Consider the following 21,605-nt stretch of genomic DNA (forward strand, 5'->3'; position numbering starts at 1 on the left):
TGTAGAGGTACAGGACATATAGCTAAATTTTGTGCCTCCCCCATCTCGGGAAATGCCCCCAACCCTCGTCCGTAGGCAGTGGACGCGTTCACGGGGCAAATCTGCCTGATCAAATACCTGCTTTTCATCACATCTTTACCACTCGGCAACCTTTTCGATCTTCTTACACTCAACCGAGCGTCAAATATGATTCTCACATTTTTTGCTCATTACCCAAAACTCCACATATTGTAGTCTTGCTCCACAATATTCCTACTATTGCACTTTTAGATTCTGGTTCAACGACTTCGTTAATTAGTTTAGAACTCTTCCAATCTCTTCAGACTATTTTTTCTCGTCTTCAACTTTCTCAGTCTTCCCTTCGTTGTACTTCTGCATCAAATAATCTACTTCAGACTCTTGGTCAAGTCAAGCTCAACTTAAAAATTCAACATTTTTCGTGGACCTATTCTTTTAATGTTGTAGAAAATTTATCATATCCATTAATTCTAGGATATGATTTTTTTCGTCATACTGGTTTGGTACTTGATTCATTTTCTTCCTCTATTCGTTTCACCTTTTCGGATATTAGGATTCCATTAGTGAATTGTTCTGATTTCCCTCTTTCACATTTTCCTTCGGTTCGTAAGGACCATGTGTATTGTAATCGTTCTCAATCTGCCCAACTTGATAATTTGTTAGTTGAATTTTCTGATGTTGTCACCTCTAAACTTGGAACAGTTTCCAATTTTCAAGCTCATATTGATCTCACTGATACCACGCCTGTTCGATCTCCCCCGTATCATTTGAGTCCGCCCAGAATGAAAATTCTTAATCAACTTGTAGAGAAAATGCTGGTTGATAATACCATCGTACCTTCCACTTCGGACTACGCCTCTCCCGCGTTCGTTGTTGATAAACCTGATGGGTCCTTTCGTTTTGTAGTTGATTATCGTAAAATTAATTCTAAGATCCTCTACGATGCTTACCCCATGCCTAAAGTTCAAACTGCGTTTCAACATTTTTCCAATGCACAGTATTTTTCCCTTTTAGATTTCAATTCGGCCTATAATCAGATACCCTTAGATGATAGTAGCTCTAAGTATACTGCCTTTATTACTCCTACTGGGCTGTATCAATTCACGAAAGTACCTTTCGGATTAAACCTTGGCTCACAAATCATGCAAAGATTTGTTGACAATCTTTTTTCTGATATAAAATATCAGTATCTATTTCCATATGTGGATGATCTTTTGATTTATAGTCCTGATTTTGACACTCATATTAAACATCTTCGTGAAGTACTCTCTCGGTTACGTTCTGTTAATCTTACCGTCAATCCTTCTAAAATTATTTTAGCACAGACTTCCATTAAATTTTTGGGCCATATTCTGTCCAATAATGGCATTTCTGTTGATCCGGATCGGGTTTCTGCAGTTGATCGCATTCCTCCACCGAAAAATTTGAAACACTTGCGAACATTCTTAGGTATGGTTGGTTTTTATAGTAAATTTATCCCTCACTATTCTCGCATATCTGAGCCACTTAATTTACTTAAACGAAAAGGCATGAAATTTCACTGGGGAGAACAGCAACAAACTGCATTTATTTCTCTCAAATCTGCCTTAACCAAAACCCCTGTTCTTCAAATACCTGACTTTGATTTACCCTTTGAAGTTTTTACGGACGCCTCTGACGTTGCGGTTGGAGGAGTCTTGCATCAAAACCGAGACGGTAAACTTCTTCCTATTGCTTATTTTAGTCGCTTGCTCTCGCCTACTGAACGTAAGTATTCTGTTTATGAAAGGGAAGCATTAGCGTTAATCCTCACTATTGAGCATTTTTCGGAATACCTTGACCATCGGCAATTTCTTGTTCAAACTGATAATCAGGCCTTATCCTGGCTACTCAACAATGCCCCTAAAATAGGCAGGACCGGTCGATGGCTGCTCCGCCTTTCTCGTTTTAAGTTTTCTGTAAAATTCGTTTCAGGTTATCAAAATTCAGTCGCTGATGCTCTTTCTCGCCTTTTTGACCAATCTCCCTCTTCAACTTTAGATCAACTTCCTTCTTATGAAATCAATGCGATTTCTTCTCTTATTGATTTTCCATTATCTTTTGACTCGTGTCATCAGCATCAATCTACCGATTCTTACTGTAAAGATATTAAGATTTCTCTTTCTGCTACTAACTATGACGGACCTTTCCGGATCCATAATGAATTGCTGGTTTTTAAACCAACTCCTAAATCAACCCCTAGAGTAGTCATTCCTTCCCCTTTACGTTCGATGCTGTTTCAGTATTATCATGGATCTCCTACAGGGGGACACTTTGGGCGCGCTAAAACTTATTCTCGGTTGGCATCTCAATTCTTTTGGCCCAATATGCGTAAGGATGTCTTCACTTGGGTTAAATCTTGTACTTTATGCCAAAAACACAAACCCCGGAACGCATTGTCCTTTGGTGCTCATTCCGCCACACCTTCTACTTATCCTGCTGAGAGGTATTATATTGATGTTGTCGGACCTATCACTAAATCCTCCCACGGCAATGCATATATTTTTACTCTGCTTGATGGTTTCTCTAAATTTTTGATTTTGCGTCCGTTGCGTACGCTTTCTGCTCAGACTATTATTCGGCTTTTGAATGACCAAATTTTCCCTATTATTGGTCTACCGAAATACCTGGTTTCGGATAACGCTACCATTTTTACCTCACAATCCTTTTACAACTTTTGCTTTATGAATGGTATTAACAAGGTCTTTACCTCCCCCTACCATCCTCAAGCCAATCTCGTCGAACGATATCATAGAAATTTGAAAGTTCTATTGTCCATTTTTCATTCCGAAGATCAACGCCATTGGGATTCTGAATTACCTGCCTTTGCCCTAGCACTTAATTCTGCCATCAATAACTCCACCTCTTTTTCCCCGGCGAAATTGTTTTTGGGTAGAGATTTGCAAACTCCTTTGGATTTAACATGGGATCTACCTTCTTTGCTCCTTTGCCCCCCTAATCAAGTCACTCAAGCGGAGTGGAAAAGGGCCTTAACTAAATTGCACCAGGCACGGGAGGTCCATCGACGGGTTCACGACCGTGGGCACCGTCCATCAAAATTTAAACTTTTAGATAAAGTACTGTTAAAGAATCATCCTCAAAGTTCCGCGAATGATCATATATCTGCTAAACTTTGCCCTCGTTGGACAGGCCCTTTTTCAATCATTCACTTCTCTACTCCGGTTTCTGTTTTATTACAGGATGCAAATGATCCTTCCATTGTTAAAAAGGCCCATGTTTCGCAGTTGAAACAGTATTTTCAGTAATTTCTTTCTTTTTCTTTTCTCTTTTGCTCTACCCAGTGACCCTTCAACCCCACCCGGGTCAACTGGACTCTCCCATCTTGGTGAACATTGGGGAATGTTCCCCTTCTTTTGTTTTATCTTTTTTATATATTATGTATGTTAAATACCCTAGACCATACTGTGTTTGTTTATTGTAAATTTTTTATACCCCCCCCCCTTCCCTTCCTTGTGCCTTTATTATGTTTATTTAAACTTTGTTTCTTGCCGAGTCTGCTTTTGTTCCAGCTCCTCTTTTTCTTCCTTCCTCTTCGCCCGTCGCCATTCGTCGGGTCCATCTTGATTTCCGGAATCCTTCGGATTCCTGGCCGGCGGGGGAATATGTAACGATCACTCACCTATTTTCGGCTACCGTCATCTGGAACTTCATCTATGTTCATATACTCGCCGATACTTCACTCATCTAACCGGCCTTGGACCTTCTCTGCTGCCGCGCCGTGCATCCGTCCTGGTGAATTGCTAACTACACACTGAGTCTCCTCTGCGTTACGTCATCTGCTACGTCAGTGTCCGATATTTCTCGACGTTTTGTGTACTTTTTTCCGGAACTTTCTGCAGCGGTATAAAGGCTTCCCCCACATACTCGGTCTTCAGTCCAGCACTGATTCCGAGTGTGGTTGGAGGGTCGTCTGAGGACTTCCCAGTATTTGCTGGGAAGCTCCACTTCTTTTATTTGCTGCATTGGGTGAGCAACAGAGTATTTATTTTATAATTACCACTATTATTCTCCTCCTATGGATTTTGGAGTTATCTTCATTGTTGTGGCCGATTTTCTTTTAAGTATGATATGAGTGATATTTTTTCTTAACAAATGAACATTGAGTAATATCCAATTTCAAGAGTTGGTGAGTGATTGAACTTGTGGCCTGGACGGTACAACTTATCACATAAAACTGTTCCTGCATTTGGCAATGTTTATACTCAGGCGACTCCCATTATTGTGATCCCTGTCCTTGGTCCTTCCCGTGCCTTTCTTCTCTCTTTGTTTACCTTTTTGGAAATTTGTGTCCATATTTTCCGAGGCTTTATAGGTTACCGCGTTCATTTGATTAGTCAAATATTATAATTTGTAAATGGTCTAGGGATTCTATTCTAATGTACGTCATTCACGATGAGTGTTTTCTTTTGTGTGTGTCAGGTTACAAAATTGAGTTGTAAAATTTAAAATTGATTTCCTTTGTAGAAACAATATACTGTTTTGATTAACTTTTTTTTCTTCTTCTTATTACATCCACTAACCTCCACTAACCTCCAATTGGTCCCAGCTCTTTTCTCCTTGAACGTCTTGTCAAAGAATCTTAATCAATCTATACGTTGTTGCTATAAATCGTCACAAAGTAGACGTCAGGAAGGGCATACACACAGTCGTAAAAATTGTGAACTTTCGTCTCGTTTGATACTTGACCCTGTAGAGAAAAGGGATAAATGTATAGTCATATTATGTAATATTGATACAAAATAACTCAATGGCCAGTCATTTGTCTCTGTCATTTGGGCAGTAGGCCTACCACATAGTAAATCTGATCACTGCTTTCAATTTAATTATCCTGCGCTGCTAACTTCCCTGCTACAGTGTGGTCATACCAAGTGACATCTTCACTGCCATCTCATCACCTCTTCAGCCATGCACTGCAATCGAGACCAAGAGCGTTCAAGGTCCTGTCTTTTTGAACCTTTTAAAAATAGTTTCGTTCCTGACTATAGTCCTCCAATCTGCGTGAAGCTATTCCCAAATGGTTTCTGGAGATCCCCCCATGGCACTACAGCCCCTGAAGGGCCTTGGCCTACCAAGCGACCGCTGCACAGCCCGAAGGCCTGCAGATTAAGAGGTATCTTGTGGTCAGCACGACGAATCCTCTCGGCCGTTATTCTTGGCTTTCTAGACTGGGGTTTCTGGAGATGGTTTCTGATTTTCCCAGCTGATGTGTGTAGCAGAAGCCACTCCTTCTGAATAAAGCCGTGTTGTTGAATGCGTGCCAAACCACCAGCTGATAACTAGCGTATGTTACAAGATTTATTTCCGAATGTAATACATAGTGACTGGAAGCATACTTTTGATAACTATGGCTGTTGAAAGCCAGACCATTTTTTTAAGTATATTTCATGCTTGTTCACTACATTTATCACATCAAGATTTACCTAAACAGCTGTAAATGAGATAAGAGACTGCATTGTTTAGGTTAGGTACTCTATCACCCGGATAGTGCCATAAGTTCCACGACGGAAAGAATAAAAATAAATAACAGGAAAATTTGCCACATTTATGGATATTTACAGGTGTGGCGGTAATACGCCTTATTATCATGTTTAATATTGTACTTCGTTGTCTCCCATTTTTTATTAATGCATACCCTAGTAGGTTTTGTTTGGGATCTCCGAAAATCGTTGAAAAAAAATCAATATTATGTTAGGTACGTTGGAGTAAAACAACTGTGACTGGATTGTTTATCACATTTTGATGATTATGATGCTTGTTTAAAGGGGCCTAACATGTAAGGTCATTGGCCCCTAATGGTACGAGATGGACGACATGAGATGATAATTAAATATTAAAATGTATCCACTGACTAGAGTTTAAAATAAATGGTGATGAAAAATAATTACGAGATTAAAACAATCTGTGGATCTAATTTGCAATGTCTTATTTTCTAAAAAAAAAAGTACAGAATATAGATGTGATAATGGAATAAGGCATTGCCTGGAACTACAGATATGTCTCAGCTGACTTGCTGGAACCTTATAAGGCAACGGGGGCAGTGTAACTGCCTCCTTGGCAGCCTTATCAGCTAACTCGTTTCCCTTTACACTCATGTGGCTTGGGAGCCACATAAACACGATTCTGGTGCCGGCATCCGAACACCCGGCCAGCAGGTCCTGGATCCGCTGCACCAGAGGGTGCCGACGGAAACCGGTATCAATAGACTGTAGCGAGCTCAAGGAGTCAATACACAGAAGAAAGTGTTGGCGCTCATCAGACAGTGTGTACCGCAAAGCTTCACAGATAGCATAGAGCTCTGCTGTGTTCATACACATTACAGCTTTCTGGGAGAGCAAAAAGAAACCTATAAATGTCAGCAACGAACACACAACCCACTTTCATGTCTGTTCTCGAACCATCCGTGTAAACAATGACTGAACCTGGATACCGGCCAACAATGGACAGGAAGAGCCTCCGATAAATTGACGGGTCCGCGTTTTCCTTCGGACCAGTGTGCAGATCCAGGATTATTTCAGGGAGTCATATTATCCACGAAGGTACCCCACTTGGTTCTCTGACAAGGCAAGGAACCGAAGGTACATCAAACAACCTGCGACTTATCCAAGCGTATTCCAACCGGCCGCATTGCTCCAGGACGAGCAGTGTACAGCCGACGGTGTCCATTGTCGAATATGCAGGGATAGCTTGGGTGAAGTGGCATCTGTCGCAAATTTGCAGCATATAACAGAAGCGTTTACCGACACCTCAAGTGTAAAGGCGGCACACCAGATTCAGCGAGTAAGTTAGTAATGGGGCTCCCGTCGCCAAACTAACCCCGCTGTGGTGGATGCTGTTCAGTGTCGCAAGGGCGCTTGGCCTTGCTGAGCCATATGCTGCACTGCCGTAGTCTAACCTGGATAAAATACGTGCCCTATAGAATCGTAGGAGGACCATGTGGTCAGCTCCCCAATTAGTGCTGCTAAGAAACTTGTAAGATATTCAGCTTCTTGGTGCATTGCACTTTTAACTGCCGCATGTGACTCCCATGATAATTTGCTATCAAAAAGGAGCCAAAGAAATCGGTGTCAACTATGGGAAGAGCGATATTTCCTAAATAAACCTCAGGATGCGAGTGAAGAGTGCGTTGCTGACAAAAGTGGACAACAGAGGTCTTTGCGGTGGCAAACCGAAAGCCATGTTCTAAGGTCTACTGTTCCATTCTGCTAATAGCTTGCTGTAATTGTCGCTCTGCAACTGCCATATTACGCGAGCTACAGTACAGAGCAAAATCGTCCACATATAGCTACGGTATTACTGCTGAACCAGCAGCAGCGACAATACTGTTTATGGCAATTGCAAACAGAGTGACACTAAGAACCGATCCCTGTGGGACTCCATTTTCTTGAACGTGGTCTTGCGAATGTCCCCTCCCAACTCTGACATGGAATAGACGGAGGGACAAAAAATTGGCAATAAATACTAGCAAGTTACCTCGAAATCTCCACTGATGAAGGACTGAAAGGGTACCATATCACCATGTGGTGTCATAGGCCTTTTCTAAGTCAAAGAAGAAAGCCACCACATGCTGTTTGTGTTTGCAGAGAAATGCATAATGGATAGAACCCTCCAGGCATACCAGGTGGTCAGTGGCTCAAAAACCACACTGGTACTCAGACAAAAGTCCTTGTTTCTCCAGACACCTCATAAGCCGGCTATTTACCATCCTCTCAAATAGCTTACACAAACAGTTAGTGAGACAAATAGGTCTATAGCTTCCTGCATACTTAGGACTTTTGTCAGGCTTGAGGACAGGAATGAATATGCCCTCTCGCCAATGAGATGGAAACTCACCCTCTATCCAGATTGGGTTGAGAAGGAGATATAACAACTATCCTCACTAAGGTGTTTCAACACTAAGGTGGTTATGGACATCGTCTGGCTCAGGGGATGTGTCCTTGCAAATCGCCAAGGCGCTGCGGGAGTTCCCACTCCGTAAAAGGTGCATTATAGTCCTTTGAAGCTTGAGTGGCAAAACTAAAGTGATGACTTTTGCCTCGCGATTCAGAACGAGGAAATCAGGATGGTAATACATGGAGCCAGACACACCCACGAAATAACTAGCTAGATAATTAACAATCGAGAGTTGTTCAGTGATGATAATACTGCCTGCAATGGAAATTCCCAGTACAGAAGATGATCCTTGGACACGTAACTAATACAAATTGTATTGAATAGTTACTATATTGTAAGCATTTATACCCGAAATATGTCGAAGATTAGTCCACACTTGAGATGGAGTATGTGACGTCATAGACAACACATCTCTCCCACAAAGCTTCCTTACTTTGGCAAATAAGAACTTGTGCCTAAGCGCGGAGTTTTTTAAACGTTAGCAAGTTGGCCACAGTAGGCTGCCTTATCAAGTTTTAAACATACTTCACTAAAAAAAAAAACCCACCCTATATTGGCCCAAGTTACGAGACATCGAGAAATTAAACGATCACTTTGTTAATGATCTCGCCTGCCTATATTAAATAGGCTTAGCAACAACTGTGAATATCTCATCCCGAGGTGGTGCAGCTCTTTTTCAGATAGGCCCCCCCAGTGGAAGGTAGTTACATGTACCATTTGTACCACAAATCAACCTTCGTGCCATTCGTAAATCTCTGGCAATACAGTACCGGGAATCAAACTCAGGCTCCCGAGAACAGCAGCCAATTGTGCTAATGAAATGAAGACACACATATACATGACTGATGTGTGCTTGCAATGCGTGGGTTGGACATGAAACTATTCACCTATTTGTGTGAGATTTTTATGTTTATCTCAAAAAGCCAAAGGGTGTCTAATACGCGAGGCAGTCTAATATCAACTTGTGAAAATTTAAATTTATAATTCCACCTTTACAATACTGTAATTGTCTTAATTGTAAAGACTACATTAGACTATATTACTGATACATGTTTCGTCCTCTTATGGGACATCTTCAGTCACACATACAAACATTGAAAATGAAGTGAGGACACGTTAAAATTGGTTAATGAAAAGTCTTTAAATCTTGTCAATCTTGAATCTTAAAATGGTGCAGCATGAACATGACATGAACCATGAAGTCCAGGTAAAACACAGATTAAGTTGTTATATGCGTAGAATTGCACAAATATAAAACACGAGTGCCTATGCAAATAAAATTATAAACATATTGTACATAAAATAGTGTGATAATGCCACATTAAAATCGCTTCCTTCATTAGATGAAAAAGGTGGAGATATGTTGACGCAAGTTGAACTTGATTGTGTGTTGACAACATGAGCCTAAAAAAAAAGAGTGAACTAATCAAAAAATTCAAGTGAAATGTAAACTGAGTGCCTATTATGGGCCCATATTGTCAACACACAATCAAGTTCAACTTGCGTCAAAATAACTCCACCTTTTCATCTAATGAAGGAAGCGATTTTAATGTGGCATTATCACACTATTTTATGTACAATATCTTTATAATTTTATTTGCATAGCCAATCATGTTTTATATTTGGGCAATTCTATGCATATAGCAACATTTCAAGTTGTGTTTTAACTGGACTTCATGGTTCACATCATGTTCATGCTGCACCATTTTAAGATTCAAGATTGACAAGACGCCAACACGCCGCGACACAAGATTTAAAGACTTCTCGTTAACCAATTTTAACGTGGCCTCACCTTATTTTCAATGTTTGTATGTGTGATTGAAGATGTCACATAAGGACGAAACATGTGTCACGAATATAGTCTAATGTAGTCTTTTCAATAAAGACAATTATAGTATTGTAAAGGTGGAATTATAAATTTAAATTTTCACAAGTTGATACTTTTTGACAATACGGGCTCTAATATGAAATTTATTACGTGCAAGGGGGTCTAATACACAAGTACGGTAATACAAAAGTAACTGTCGGAGCAAAGCCAAGGGGAGGGTAGGAGCTTCTGATTAGGTAACATATTAGGAAGCATAGCAGCTCACTTTAAGGGCGCACTCCTGCGCAGGCGCGAGCGAAATTTTTGTAACAGTTTAGAGGCAGTACCAATATTCCTATCCTATTACTTGCTGGCTGGTTACAGATATTCTCTAGTTATTCGAAGTGCTTTGTATTAGGTTTACAGGTGGTGATATATACAGAAGTGTAGTTCCTCGAAACTGTTGTGTGTGGTCTTCCCACTTTGCATGTCGTGTTTCATGCCTTATTGTGGACAGAGAGCTTAAGACCCGATACGACTGATGTGGACAAAAACTCAATTATAGGGAAACTGTTTCTTAGAAATGCATTGTAAGAAGGTACAAAATGATAATTTTAAAAATTCAACTTGTTAATGTACTGTAGATCTGATTAATGTACAAGGTTCTCGAGTATCAGGTCCTAAAAAGCCATCGCAAGTGCCATCACATGTATCTGTCCCTTCTGAAACTTCGTCATCAACTGCAACCTGCAAGGCAGTGCAGCAACAGTTATAATTTTTACCAGTACAAAAGAAAAGGAGCGATATACAGAAAAAGATGCTGGACAAGCCACATACACTGTTGTTCACCACATATTCCCAACCTTTATCCTATGGCGGAAGACAAATTTTTGGAGACTTTTATACTGGATTTCCCGAGCGATTTGGCTACACAGTTTGCATCACGTAGCTGTTGGCTTGTATTCGGGAGAAGGTGGGTTCTAACCACACTGCTGGCAGTCCTAAGGATAATTTTCGGAATTTTCCCATGTACACACCCAGCAAATGCTGGGACTGTTCCTCAGTTGAGGGCACGGTCGCTTTCGACCTAGTCCTGTCCTATCATAACTAGAAGATCAGTCTGTGTCAGTGAGATGTAAAAAAATAGAAAAATTTCTGGACTAAACTCTGATTCAGTCTTGCCTGACAGAAGAATGTTTCCTCATCTCTTATTCCAGCAGCCTCTGAAGTGTATAAGACACTCGTTCAACACATTTTATAATGTCGGGTCCGAGTGTCTGTTTAAATATAAATCCACGGACATCTCGGAATACACAGAGATACCTAGCAATCACGGCGATTTTTACTAATGAAGATTTCAAAGTACAGTAGAAGTCCGTTATAGTGAGAATTCACAACAGCGAAAAATTTACTCGCTATAACAGATTCTCGTTATATCCGATTTTCGTATAAAAGTCGGAAAACCCTTCATGCACTTTAAAATCGGTATGAAATGGCAATCGGTTTGTTCAAAACTTGCGTTTCCGTAGATGATATTCACACTACGGCTTACTTGTTTGTTATTTTTTGTAATCCGATACAACGTGAAAGTGTATGTTTAATTTCATTCTGAAAAAATATAGTACCGTATATCTCCGAATCCAAGATGAACCCCACTTTTTCCTTCAAAAAATTTCAATCAGGCTCAAAAAGAAGTTTGTAAAATCATATGAATGCCTTGTCTTACAGTGGGCCTACGCATTTTTAGACTATTTTTAGACGCCGAACATTGACTTTCGTCACGCCGTATTTCTTTATTTTTGGCGGCTGCACAATTACTAATTTCGGCGGGTTTAAGGACCATTAACTCAACATTGGCATCATAATACCAAAGAGAACTCGTTGAAAATTTTCCGGCAATACCTATTCCATGCGTCTCTACAATACAACGATCCATCAGGAAATTATTCTTGCTGTCTATAAAACTGTTACTTTTACGCAGCGTCAGATATAACCGGCTGCCGCTATACGCACGTCTCGCTTGTCGGGTACGGCCAAATTCAGCGGCTAGCGATGTATTGGCCTAATCGCGAACGTTGAAAGTCAACGAACGAGTTTATTGCGCCACGGTATGGCAATTCCGCCCTAGCGTTTTTCGTGCACATACCTCACAATTTCATCTTCGACTTCTTTAAAGCGTCCTTGTTGTGGACCACTGAATGCATTTTTTGTACAGTACCCATTTTTTTTAGCTCTTTGTCTTCACGCTAACGCCAAATATTGGCTTTAGTTAGGCCTATGCCGTATTTACTTGCGGCTGCACAATTATTCTACATTTCCGTGTGTTTAATAAACATTAACTTATAACTGGCATCATAATATCGACTAGAACCCGTTGAAAATTTGCCGGCAATACCTTTTCCACGTATCTTTACAATAAGACTATCCATCACGAAAATATTCCTGCTGTCTATAAACCTTAATTTTACTAAACGTCAAGTACAATAGACCCGTTATGACTCTGCCACTGAGTAGCCATGGCTTTTCTAAGAATTCGAAGGGTCGCATGCTTTGATGCCATTCTGCAGATTTGAGAAACACACAGACTCTGTACAACCGGTTGTCGCGGCTAGCGATGTGTAGTAAAGAGGCGGTCGTTTATTGTCAACGAGTTCAGAGCGCGTGTGAAAGGAAGCAGCGTGGTTACCGCGGTAGTTGCCAGTGGTATCCATTAACTTACTGGTGTTAGGCCGCGAATGCAACAATCCTTGAATTTTCGCATGAGATTCTGAGAAAAAAGTATTGGATTCGGAGAAATACGGTATCTCTCCAGAGATATCTGTGGCAAACACCTCAGGTTTCTTCTACAAACAGTGTCACCTAACCTAACCGTATATGTAGCCTATCTTGAAAACATATTTGAAACCCACGTAGACAAATAACCTCCTCGCAAAAAATTGACATGTAAATAACCGTAACTAGACGTGAGAAGATATGAAATATCCTCTGAAATCATTGATGTAGTCTGCCATATATTGAGGTGTATCACATTCTTACTTAATTTCCGTATATAACATTAAAATTAAGATATCGTTTACTTCAGTCTTTATTTTTAACGAGTTAACAACTGCTATCGGCCACGTTATTACGAAAACGTGTTTTCCTCTTTCATTCTGAATTTTCTTTAGAGAACAGCAGTCAATGGGTATTACTAATAAACTCCAACATCGCCTTTGAATGTCAACGAGAGAGCTCGCAAATGCACAAAGTGAGAAAACTATACCGTACCGAAGATGATCGATAGCATTTTGTTGCAAACGTTTCGGTTTTCTTATTCAAACAGCGTCACGTATCCTAACTTAACCGTACTATACGTATGATGAATGCACACTTCAAGCGCCAGTAGGGAATTAAGCATTCTGCCATATCTCAAGGTGTATCCCATTCTTAATTGCAGATTTAGCCTCAAAATTAAGCGGTGATTTAGTCAGCCTTAATTTTAACGAGTTAACAACCGTTATCGGACACGTTATTTACGCATTTATTACGAAAATATGTTCTCTTTCATTTCGAATTTTCTTTACGGAACAACTGTCGATGGATATTACTAATCGACTCCGACATCGCCTTCGAACGTCGACAAGAGAAATCGCTAGTGCACATAGCGAGGAAACGATGCCGAAGGTAATCGATCGCATGCAATATCATCGCTGGGGTGCATAAATATCGGCAACGGAAAAAATCGCGCGCGCTTTAATCGCTCGTAATAACGGGTGCGCCATTGATAGGGTTCTCGCTGTAACCGAAGGACGATACACAGTTTAATATAGGAATTTTGAAGGGACAGAAAAATGTCGCTATAACGGAGTTCTCGTTATATGCCGTACTCGCTATAACGGACTTCTACTGTATTCGTTTTAGGAGCATATAAGGGTTATTAAAAATATGTTCTAGAAATAGTCAAGAATGTGAGTAACGAGCTGACGAAAGAGAGAGTGGGAGAGAAGAGAGCGAGATGAAGATATACAGTAGTATTGCTATTTATAAGTACTTACTAAGGTGTGGTTAGGGGCTGCAAGAGGCAGCAGGTATCAATCAATCAATCAATCAATCAATCAATCAATCAATCAATCAATCAATCAATCAATCAATCAATCAATCAATCAGTACTGGTCTACATTTAGGGCAGTCACCCAGGTGGCAGATTCCCTACCTGTTGTTTTCCTAGCATTTTCCTAAATGATTGCAAAGAAATTGGAAATTTACTGAATACCTCCCTAGGTAAGTTATTTCAATCCCAAACTCCCTTGCCTATAAACGAATATTTGCCCCAATTTGTCCTCTTGGATTCCAACTTTATATTCATATTGTGATCTTTCCTACTTTTAAAGACACCACTGAAACTTATTCGTCTACTAATGTCGTTCCACGCCATCTCTCCACTGACAGCTTGGAACATACCACTTATTACAAGTAATGAAAATCATTTTTGGTCCGAATTGGAAGTATCATATAATGTATGTAAGAAAATATTCATCATTTTACCACCTATTCAATACAATGCAGAATGTTAACATGTGAGTTAAAACATTGTTGAAATATGAGACATGTTTCCTCTCTTCTTGTGAGGAATCTTCAGTCAATAACAAAACTTTTTTTACCAGGTACCTGGTTAAAAATTATTCTAAAAAGTATTGTAAAATGATGTATGTAGGATAAAATTTACAGTTCATCATAAAATTGTTTCTGAAATAATTAAAACAATGATAAATTCGTGCGTAGTTTCGCTGAAGGGCGGAAGCGACATTTGATTAGAAGTAACACGATTGATGGCTTGAAGCTGTAAGTCAATGTTTAATGTAGAAGGAAATTGACAAGTTAAAACATAGTAGAAAAAGTATGAAATAGGTTCAATGTTGAGTATAAGATGGGAAGGAAAAGCATTCCAATTACTGAGCCAATGTCGTTATTTGACGTTTGTGTGTATTACTCTAAACATTTATAAGAGATTAGTCAACAGTTCATAAAGTTTGTTTATACGATGTGCATTCAAGTTCTAAGGCCTCCGATTTTTTTTCTCCAGACTGGAAAGAAATAGAAACATGTGCATTGTTTTAAAAGGAGCCCGCGTTCGTTGTCAAAACGTCACAGAGATGGCAGCACTATATGACAGATGGATTTTTAGCGCCAGCCGCGAGAATGAGAACTGTTTTAGATACTTAAAATGGCGACGTTTTCCTTACGTGAACAGCGTGCAATCATTCGTTTTTTGAATTTGCGTGGTGTGACACCAACTGAAATTCATCGACAGTTGAAGGAGACACGTGGTGATGGAGTTATGGATGTGTCGAAGGTGCGTTCGTGGGTGCGACAGTTTAATGAAGGCAGAACATCGTGTGACAACAAGCCGAAACAACCTCGGGCTCGCACAAGCCGGTCCGACGACATGATCGAGAAAGTGGAGAGAATTGTTTTGGGTGATCGCCGAATGACTGTTGAACAGATCGCCTCCAGTGTTTGCATTTACGTGGGTTCTGTGCACACAATCCTGCACGACGACCTGAAAATGCAAAAAGTGTCATCCAGGTGGGTGCCACGAATGCTGACGGACGACCACAAGGCTGCCCGTGTGGCATGTTGCCAAGCAATGTTGACGCGCAACGACAGCATGAATGGGACTTTCTTTTCGTCGATTGTGACAATGGATGAGACGTGGATGCCATTTTTCAATCCAGAAACAAAGCGCCAGTCAGCTCAATGGAAGCACACAGATTCACCGCCACCAAAAAAATTTCGGGTAACCGCCAGTGCTGAAAAAATGACGGTGTCCATGTTCTGGGACAGCGAGGGCGTAATCCTTACCCATTGCGTTCCAAAAGGCACTACGGTAACAGGTGCATCGTACAAAAATGTTTTGAAGAACAAGTTCCTTCCTGCACTGCAACAAAAACGTCCGGGAAAGGCTGCGCGTGTGCTGTTTCACCAAGACAACGCACCTGCACATTGAGCTAACGTTACGCAAACGTTTCTTCGAGAAAACAACTTTGAAGTGATTCCTCATGCTCCCTACTCACCTGACCTGGCTCCTAGTGACTTTTGGCTTTTTCCAACAATGAAAGACACTCTCCGTGGCCGCGCATTCACCAGCCGTGCTGCAATTGCCTCAGCGATTTTCCAGTGGTCAAAACATACTCCTAAAGAAGCCTTCGCCACTGCCATGGAATCATGGCGTCGATGTTGTGAAAAATGTGTACGTCTGCAGGGTGATTACGTCGAGAAGTAACGCCAGTTTCATCGTTTTCGGGTGAGTAGTTAGTTAGAAAAAAATCTGAGGCCTTAGAACTTGAATGCACCTCGTAATTTAGCCCGGCGAGATTGTGTTGACTTGCAGGTCAACAGATACTTGTAGTTGGACTAAATTAAATTGGACATTTTTATGATTAACTCTAAATTTTATCCTACATACAACATTTTACAATACAATTTAGAATAATCTTTAACCAGGTAACTGGTAAATATATATAAGGTTTTGGTAATGACTGAAGATGCCTCATCACAAGAAGTGGTGTCTGACTCGTTGGCTGAATGGTCAGCGTACTGGCCTTCGATTCAGAGGGTCCCGGGTTGGGGATTTTAACCTTCATTGGTTAATTCCAATGGCCTGGGAGCTGGGTGTTTGTGCTGTCCCCAACATCCATGCAACTCACACATAACTCTATCCTCCACCACAATTACACGCAGTTACCTACACATGGCAGATGCTGCCCACCCTCATCAGAGGGTCTGCCTTACAAGGGCTACACTCTTCTAGAAATAGCCACAAAAAAACAAAACACGAAGAGGCGAAACATATCTCATATTTCAACGTTTTAACTCGCATGTTAACATTCTGCAATGTATTAAATAGGTGGTAAAATAATAATTTTCTTATATACATTATACATACCATTTAGTCGAGCAGCTTGTCTCCTTTCTCGCAAGTCTTCCCAGCCTAAACTTCACAATATTTTTGTAACTCTACTCTTTTGTCGGAAATCACCCAGAGCAAATCTAAGCTGCTTTTCTTGGGATTTTTTCCAGTTCTCGAACAAAGTAATCCTGGTGAGGGTCCCATACACTGGAACCATACTCTAGTTGGGGTTTTACCAGATGTATATGCCGTCTCCTTTACATCCTTACTACAACACCTACACTCCCTTATAACCATGTGCAGAGATCTGTACCCTTTATTTACAATACCATTTGTGTGATTACCCCAATGAAGATCTTTCCTTATATTAACACCTACAATGAATCCCATAAGGAACTTTCACTCCATCAACTCAGTAATAATGGATGTTCCTCCCAAAAGTAGACCTGCAACTTGTATTATGTTACTGATGATGATGCTTGTTTAAAGGGGCCTAACATCAGTATTATGTTACTTTTATATCCTAATACCACACTAACAGATACACAGGAACATGTTTCTGGAAAGTAACTGTTTGTCCCATCCCTGGTGTTAATGTGGGTGGAAGTTACCTTACTGATATCCAAGCTTCTTTAGTTCAGTGGAGAAACGAGACTGTACAGTATTTTTGCAATTTGCTTTACGTTGCACCGACAAAGATAGGTCTTATGGTAACGATGGGATAGGAAAGGCTTAGGAATGGGAAGGAAGCGGCCGTAACCTTAATAAAGGTACAGCTCCAGCATTTGCCTGGTGTGGAAAATGGAAAACCATCTTCAGGGCTGCCAACAATGGGGTTCGAACCCACTATCTCCCAGACGCAAGCTCTCAGCTGCGCATCCCTAACCACACAGCCAACTCGCCCGGTTGGTACAGTATTAATGTAGGTGGAATGCACCTTATTGATATTCACAGTTCTTTCTTCAGTGGAGAAACGAGGTGGTAGGGGCCTACAGTATTAATGTGGGTGGAAGGCACATATTGATATCCACAGTTCTATACTTTAGTGGAGAAATGAGATGGTACAGTATTAATGTGGGTGGAAGGCACATATTGCCGGCCCTGTGGTGTAGGGGTAGTGTGCCTGCCTCTCGCCCAGAGGCTCCGGGTTCGATTCCCAGCTAGGTCAGGGATTTTTTTCTCGACCTGAGGGCAGGTTCGAGGTCCACTCAGCCTACACGATTAGAATTGAGGAGCTATCTGACGGTGAGATGGTGGCCCTGGTTTCGAAAGCCCAGAATAACGGCCGAGAGGATGTGTCATGCTGACCACATGGCCCCTCGTAATCTGCAGGCCTTTGGGCTGAGCAGCGGTTGCTGGGCAGGCCAAAGCCCTTTCAAGGGAGTTAAGTGCCGTGGGTTTTCTTTTTGTTTGTTTGTTTGGCACATATGGATATCCATAGTCCTTTACTTCAGTGGAGAAACGAGATGCGAGATGGTACAGTATTAATGTGGGTAAAAGGCACCTTATTGATATCCATGGTTCTTTATTATGTGGAGAAATGAGACTACAGAATTAATGCTGGTAAATAATAATAATAATAATAATAATAATAATAATAATAATAATAATAATAATAATAATAATAATATTGGCTTTATGTCCCCTAACTACTTTTACGGTTTTCGGAGACGCCAAGGTGCCAGAATTTAGTCCCGCAGGAGTTCTTTAATGTGCCAGTAAAGCTACAGACACGGGGCTGACGTATTTGAGCACCTTCAAATAGCACCGGACTGAGCCAGGATCGAACCTGCCAAGTTGGGGTCAGAAGGCCAGCGCCTCAACTGTCTGAGCCACTCAGCCTAGCAAATTAATGTTGGTAGAAGGCACCTTATTGATATTCATAGTTCTTTACTTCAGTGGAGAAATGAGATAGTACCGTAGGTTATCTCTGAAAGAGGCTGCAGCAAACTTAGGCCAACAAAGAACACGGTAAAGCGAGGACATCCTCAACTAGGGAAGAATTAAAATGAGAGCTCAGAAACTTCTTGCAACTGAGCCCTTATGGAAGTGCTCCTTTAACTAATGTCAGAATATTCCATTTTTGTTAAATACTAGTAACTGGCAGTGAACATCTACACCCAGCAGCACATGTCACAATTTCTGCATGGAGCTTGGTTAGTTTGCTCGCCAGCTAATTTTAGAACGTGGAATTTCGACATGACATACATAAAGCAGAACAGGTAAACAATAGAACTCCAACGGACAACAATTCCGAAGCCTGGCGAGAGGCTAGAGAAGCTCTTAAGATCTTTTGCTACCATGTTTTTCCTTCATTCCCACCTAGATATACCTGCTCCCTTCACAAAGACGCTAATCCAAGACATATTGTATTAGATCTATCTCCTCAATTCTTTCGATTTCATCATCATCTGATGAAGTAGTATGCATATAAACCTACACTATTGTTGTGGGCATTTGCATGGTGTCTATCTTGACAAATATAATTCATTCATTATGCTGGTTGTAGTAGCTTACCAGTTGCCCTATTTTCTTTTTCACTATTAAACTAACTGCTGCACTTCCCACATTTGATATTGCCTGACCAAAAATACTGTTCTCGCTGCCAATGTACTTGTACCATCTACATCTAATTTTAGTCTATCCATTTCCCTCTTCAGATTCTCTAACCTATCGCAACGAGTCACACTTCTCATTACATGCGCCGACTCTCAGAATGTCAGTTTTAATTTTCCTAACGATTATCCTCCTCTGGTGTAGTCCCCACCCAGAGATCTGAATGGGGGGACGGACTATTTTACCTCCAGAATATTTTACCCACGAGAAAGCCATCGTTCACTCATTCACTTATTCATTCATTCATAGAGAGAGAGCTCATGTCCTCGGAAGTTTGTTACAGTTGCAGTTTCCCATTGCTTACAGCCATTTAGAAGCATGATGTTGTATCCTCAATCGGGGCCATCACTTCCATAGACCAATGCCTAGCCAAGATGACCGTGACCCTATCATATCATTGGTCCAGCACATCGTAGTTCTTAGTTGACCTCACCGTGTTCATGTTTAGTTATATGTTCCCCATCAAATCCAGGGTGTATGTAATTTTAGGGCATTTTTTAAATCATAGTTCGAATTGACCACTCCTGGGAGCGGCTGACTAGTCTGAGGCAAATTACCTTGATGGCAGAAACGGGGACACAACTGGTGTATATTTCGCGATTATTTGCACGATTCGCGCAATAAATCAAATTTTGCGATTTCGCGAGTTCATTTTGCTAAAATACGGTATTTTTAGTACCTGGGAAGTCATATATAGACAAGAAAGAACTACAAATAAAGCAAGGCGAAGCATGACATCAGTATTTGGAGGAAATCTGTTTAAATAAACAAGAAAAGTATTGGGCTCGTGATGCTTGCTTCAAAGTATCTCACAGGCTTCTTATTGGGTCGTCTTGGATTTTTTCTCTCTCTTCACCTAGTAGTCCTAGAGTGGAGTCTGATTCTACCCAGCATCTCACAACTTTGAAGTGATTCCTCATGCTCCCTACTCACCTGACCTGGCTCCTAGTGACTTTTGGCTTTTTCCAACAATGAAAGACACTCTCCGTGGCCGCGCATTCACCAGCCGTTAGTTTCTAATATTTAATGACAGTAAATTTTGCTTTGTTTGGAAGGACAGCGTCCTATTTAAAAGTAAATGTTAGGAAGCTTGTTAATGTAAAAGTAACTAACGTGAATGTGGACCGTTTGCATAAGGTCACAGCTTGCTTTCTTACAACTTAATTCTGGTTTATTTAGCTGAGTGGTTAGCGTGATTTCTTTTACGAGTCAATTTCTTGATGAGCCCTGGAAAATAGGACATGTTTTTATTTCTTTGAATGTGTATATTTGCCATTTATGTGATTTGATTTTGTGTGATTCCGATCCACATTGTTTGTTGTGCTCATGATTCGGGGTGTATATATTTGTGCGTAGGATGTTTTCCCACTCAGCGTGTTACATTTTGTACAGTTAGATTAGTTTTTGTCTCCCCTTTTTGTGCAGCGTGGTTATATCCTGAAAGAAAATCCGAACAAAACATCTCGATATAAATAATCGTCAACAGCAACACATAGTGACATGGACAAAAGTCAGTAAAATCATACGAAGTGTAGGCCGCTCAAATAAAACTCCTCGGTAGACAAACATATCACCCTCGTCAACACATGGCGGAGTGACTCAAAAGCGGAGGTTCACATCTCTCGAAATAATGCAGCAAATGCCAAAAACACAGGGTCTAACCCTTTACACACGCTGCTCAAATCTATCCGAGGCAAGTCGCACAATCAAGAAAAATGGAGGCCTTTCAGATGAGGAACGCATCCTCTTACTCAAAATCGCACTAAATAAAATCTCATGTCTTAAAGTTGCCCAATCTGGAAAAGTATATAAAATGACTTCTAACATACACTCACATGAAAAGAGGAGAGAAAGGTAAGTGAAAGAAAGAGGAGGTCTTGGAAATTTCTTATTTTAGCCTATTTATTTTTGATTTGTTTTGCTTTGATGTTTGAGACGCAGTGTGCGTCTCGGGGCTTAAATGTAAATAAGGATTCAAGTTAACGTCAGGAAGGACTAGGTTAAAGCATTATTAAAAGGAGCTCAAATTGTACGGAAACATGCCATCATGTTTTCTGGGATTTATTGCATGATGTGTGAATGAGAGAGTGTGTGAGACAGTGGAGTTTGGATCCACAAATTTTGATAGAGTCATCTTCACGACTATTTTGTATATCAAGATTGTAAATTAGTAACTGATTCATGAGTTCCACAAACGCAGTTTCGTATTTCGAGTTCCGAACATTAGAATAAATTTTCTGTAAAATTTATCATCATCATCATCATCATCATCATCAATGCGTGTTTCTCGAGTTGTAAGACTGAGGTATTTCAGTAACTTTCCAAGGTTCAGGCATGATCATCAAT

General features: G+C 40.6%; 2 protein-coding genes across 3 annotated transcripts in view; one reads left to right on the forward strand and one right to left on the reverse strand.

Annotated features, from left to right (window-relative positions):
- Nucleotides 1-21,605, reverse strand: part of Got2 (glutamate oxaloacetate transaminase 2) — a 242,510-nt gene that overhangs the window by 141,595 nt on the left and 79,310 nt on the right. The gene's annotated exons all lie outside the window — the stretch shown is intronic.
- LOC137498575 (protein GVQW3-like) lies at nt 15,072-15,740 on the forward strand. The gene has a single exon (XM_068226439.1). The coding sequence runs from the start codon at nt 15,072-15,074 to the stop codon at nt 15,738-15,740; it is 669 nt and encodes a 222-aa protein (XP_068082540.1).

The sequence above is a fragment of the Anabrus simplex genome, chromosome 2, assembly GCF_040414725.1.
Source record: "Anabrus simplex isolate iqAnaSimp1 chromosome 2, ASM4041472v1, whole genome shotgun sequence".
Taxonomy (NCBI): Eukaryota; Metazoa; Arthropoda; class Insecta; order Orthoptera; family Tettigoniidae; genus Anabrus; species Anabrus simplex.

Bases quoted from the DNA above. Each gene is read 5' to 3' on its own strand.
- LOC137498575 (XM_068226439.1), top strand. From the start codon at position 15,072: ATGGATGTGTCGAAGGTGCGTTCGTGGGTGCGACAGTTTAATGAAGGC.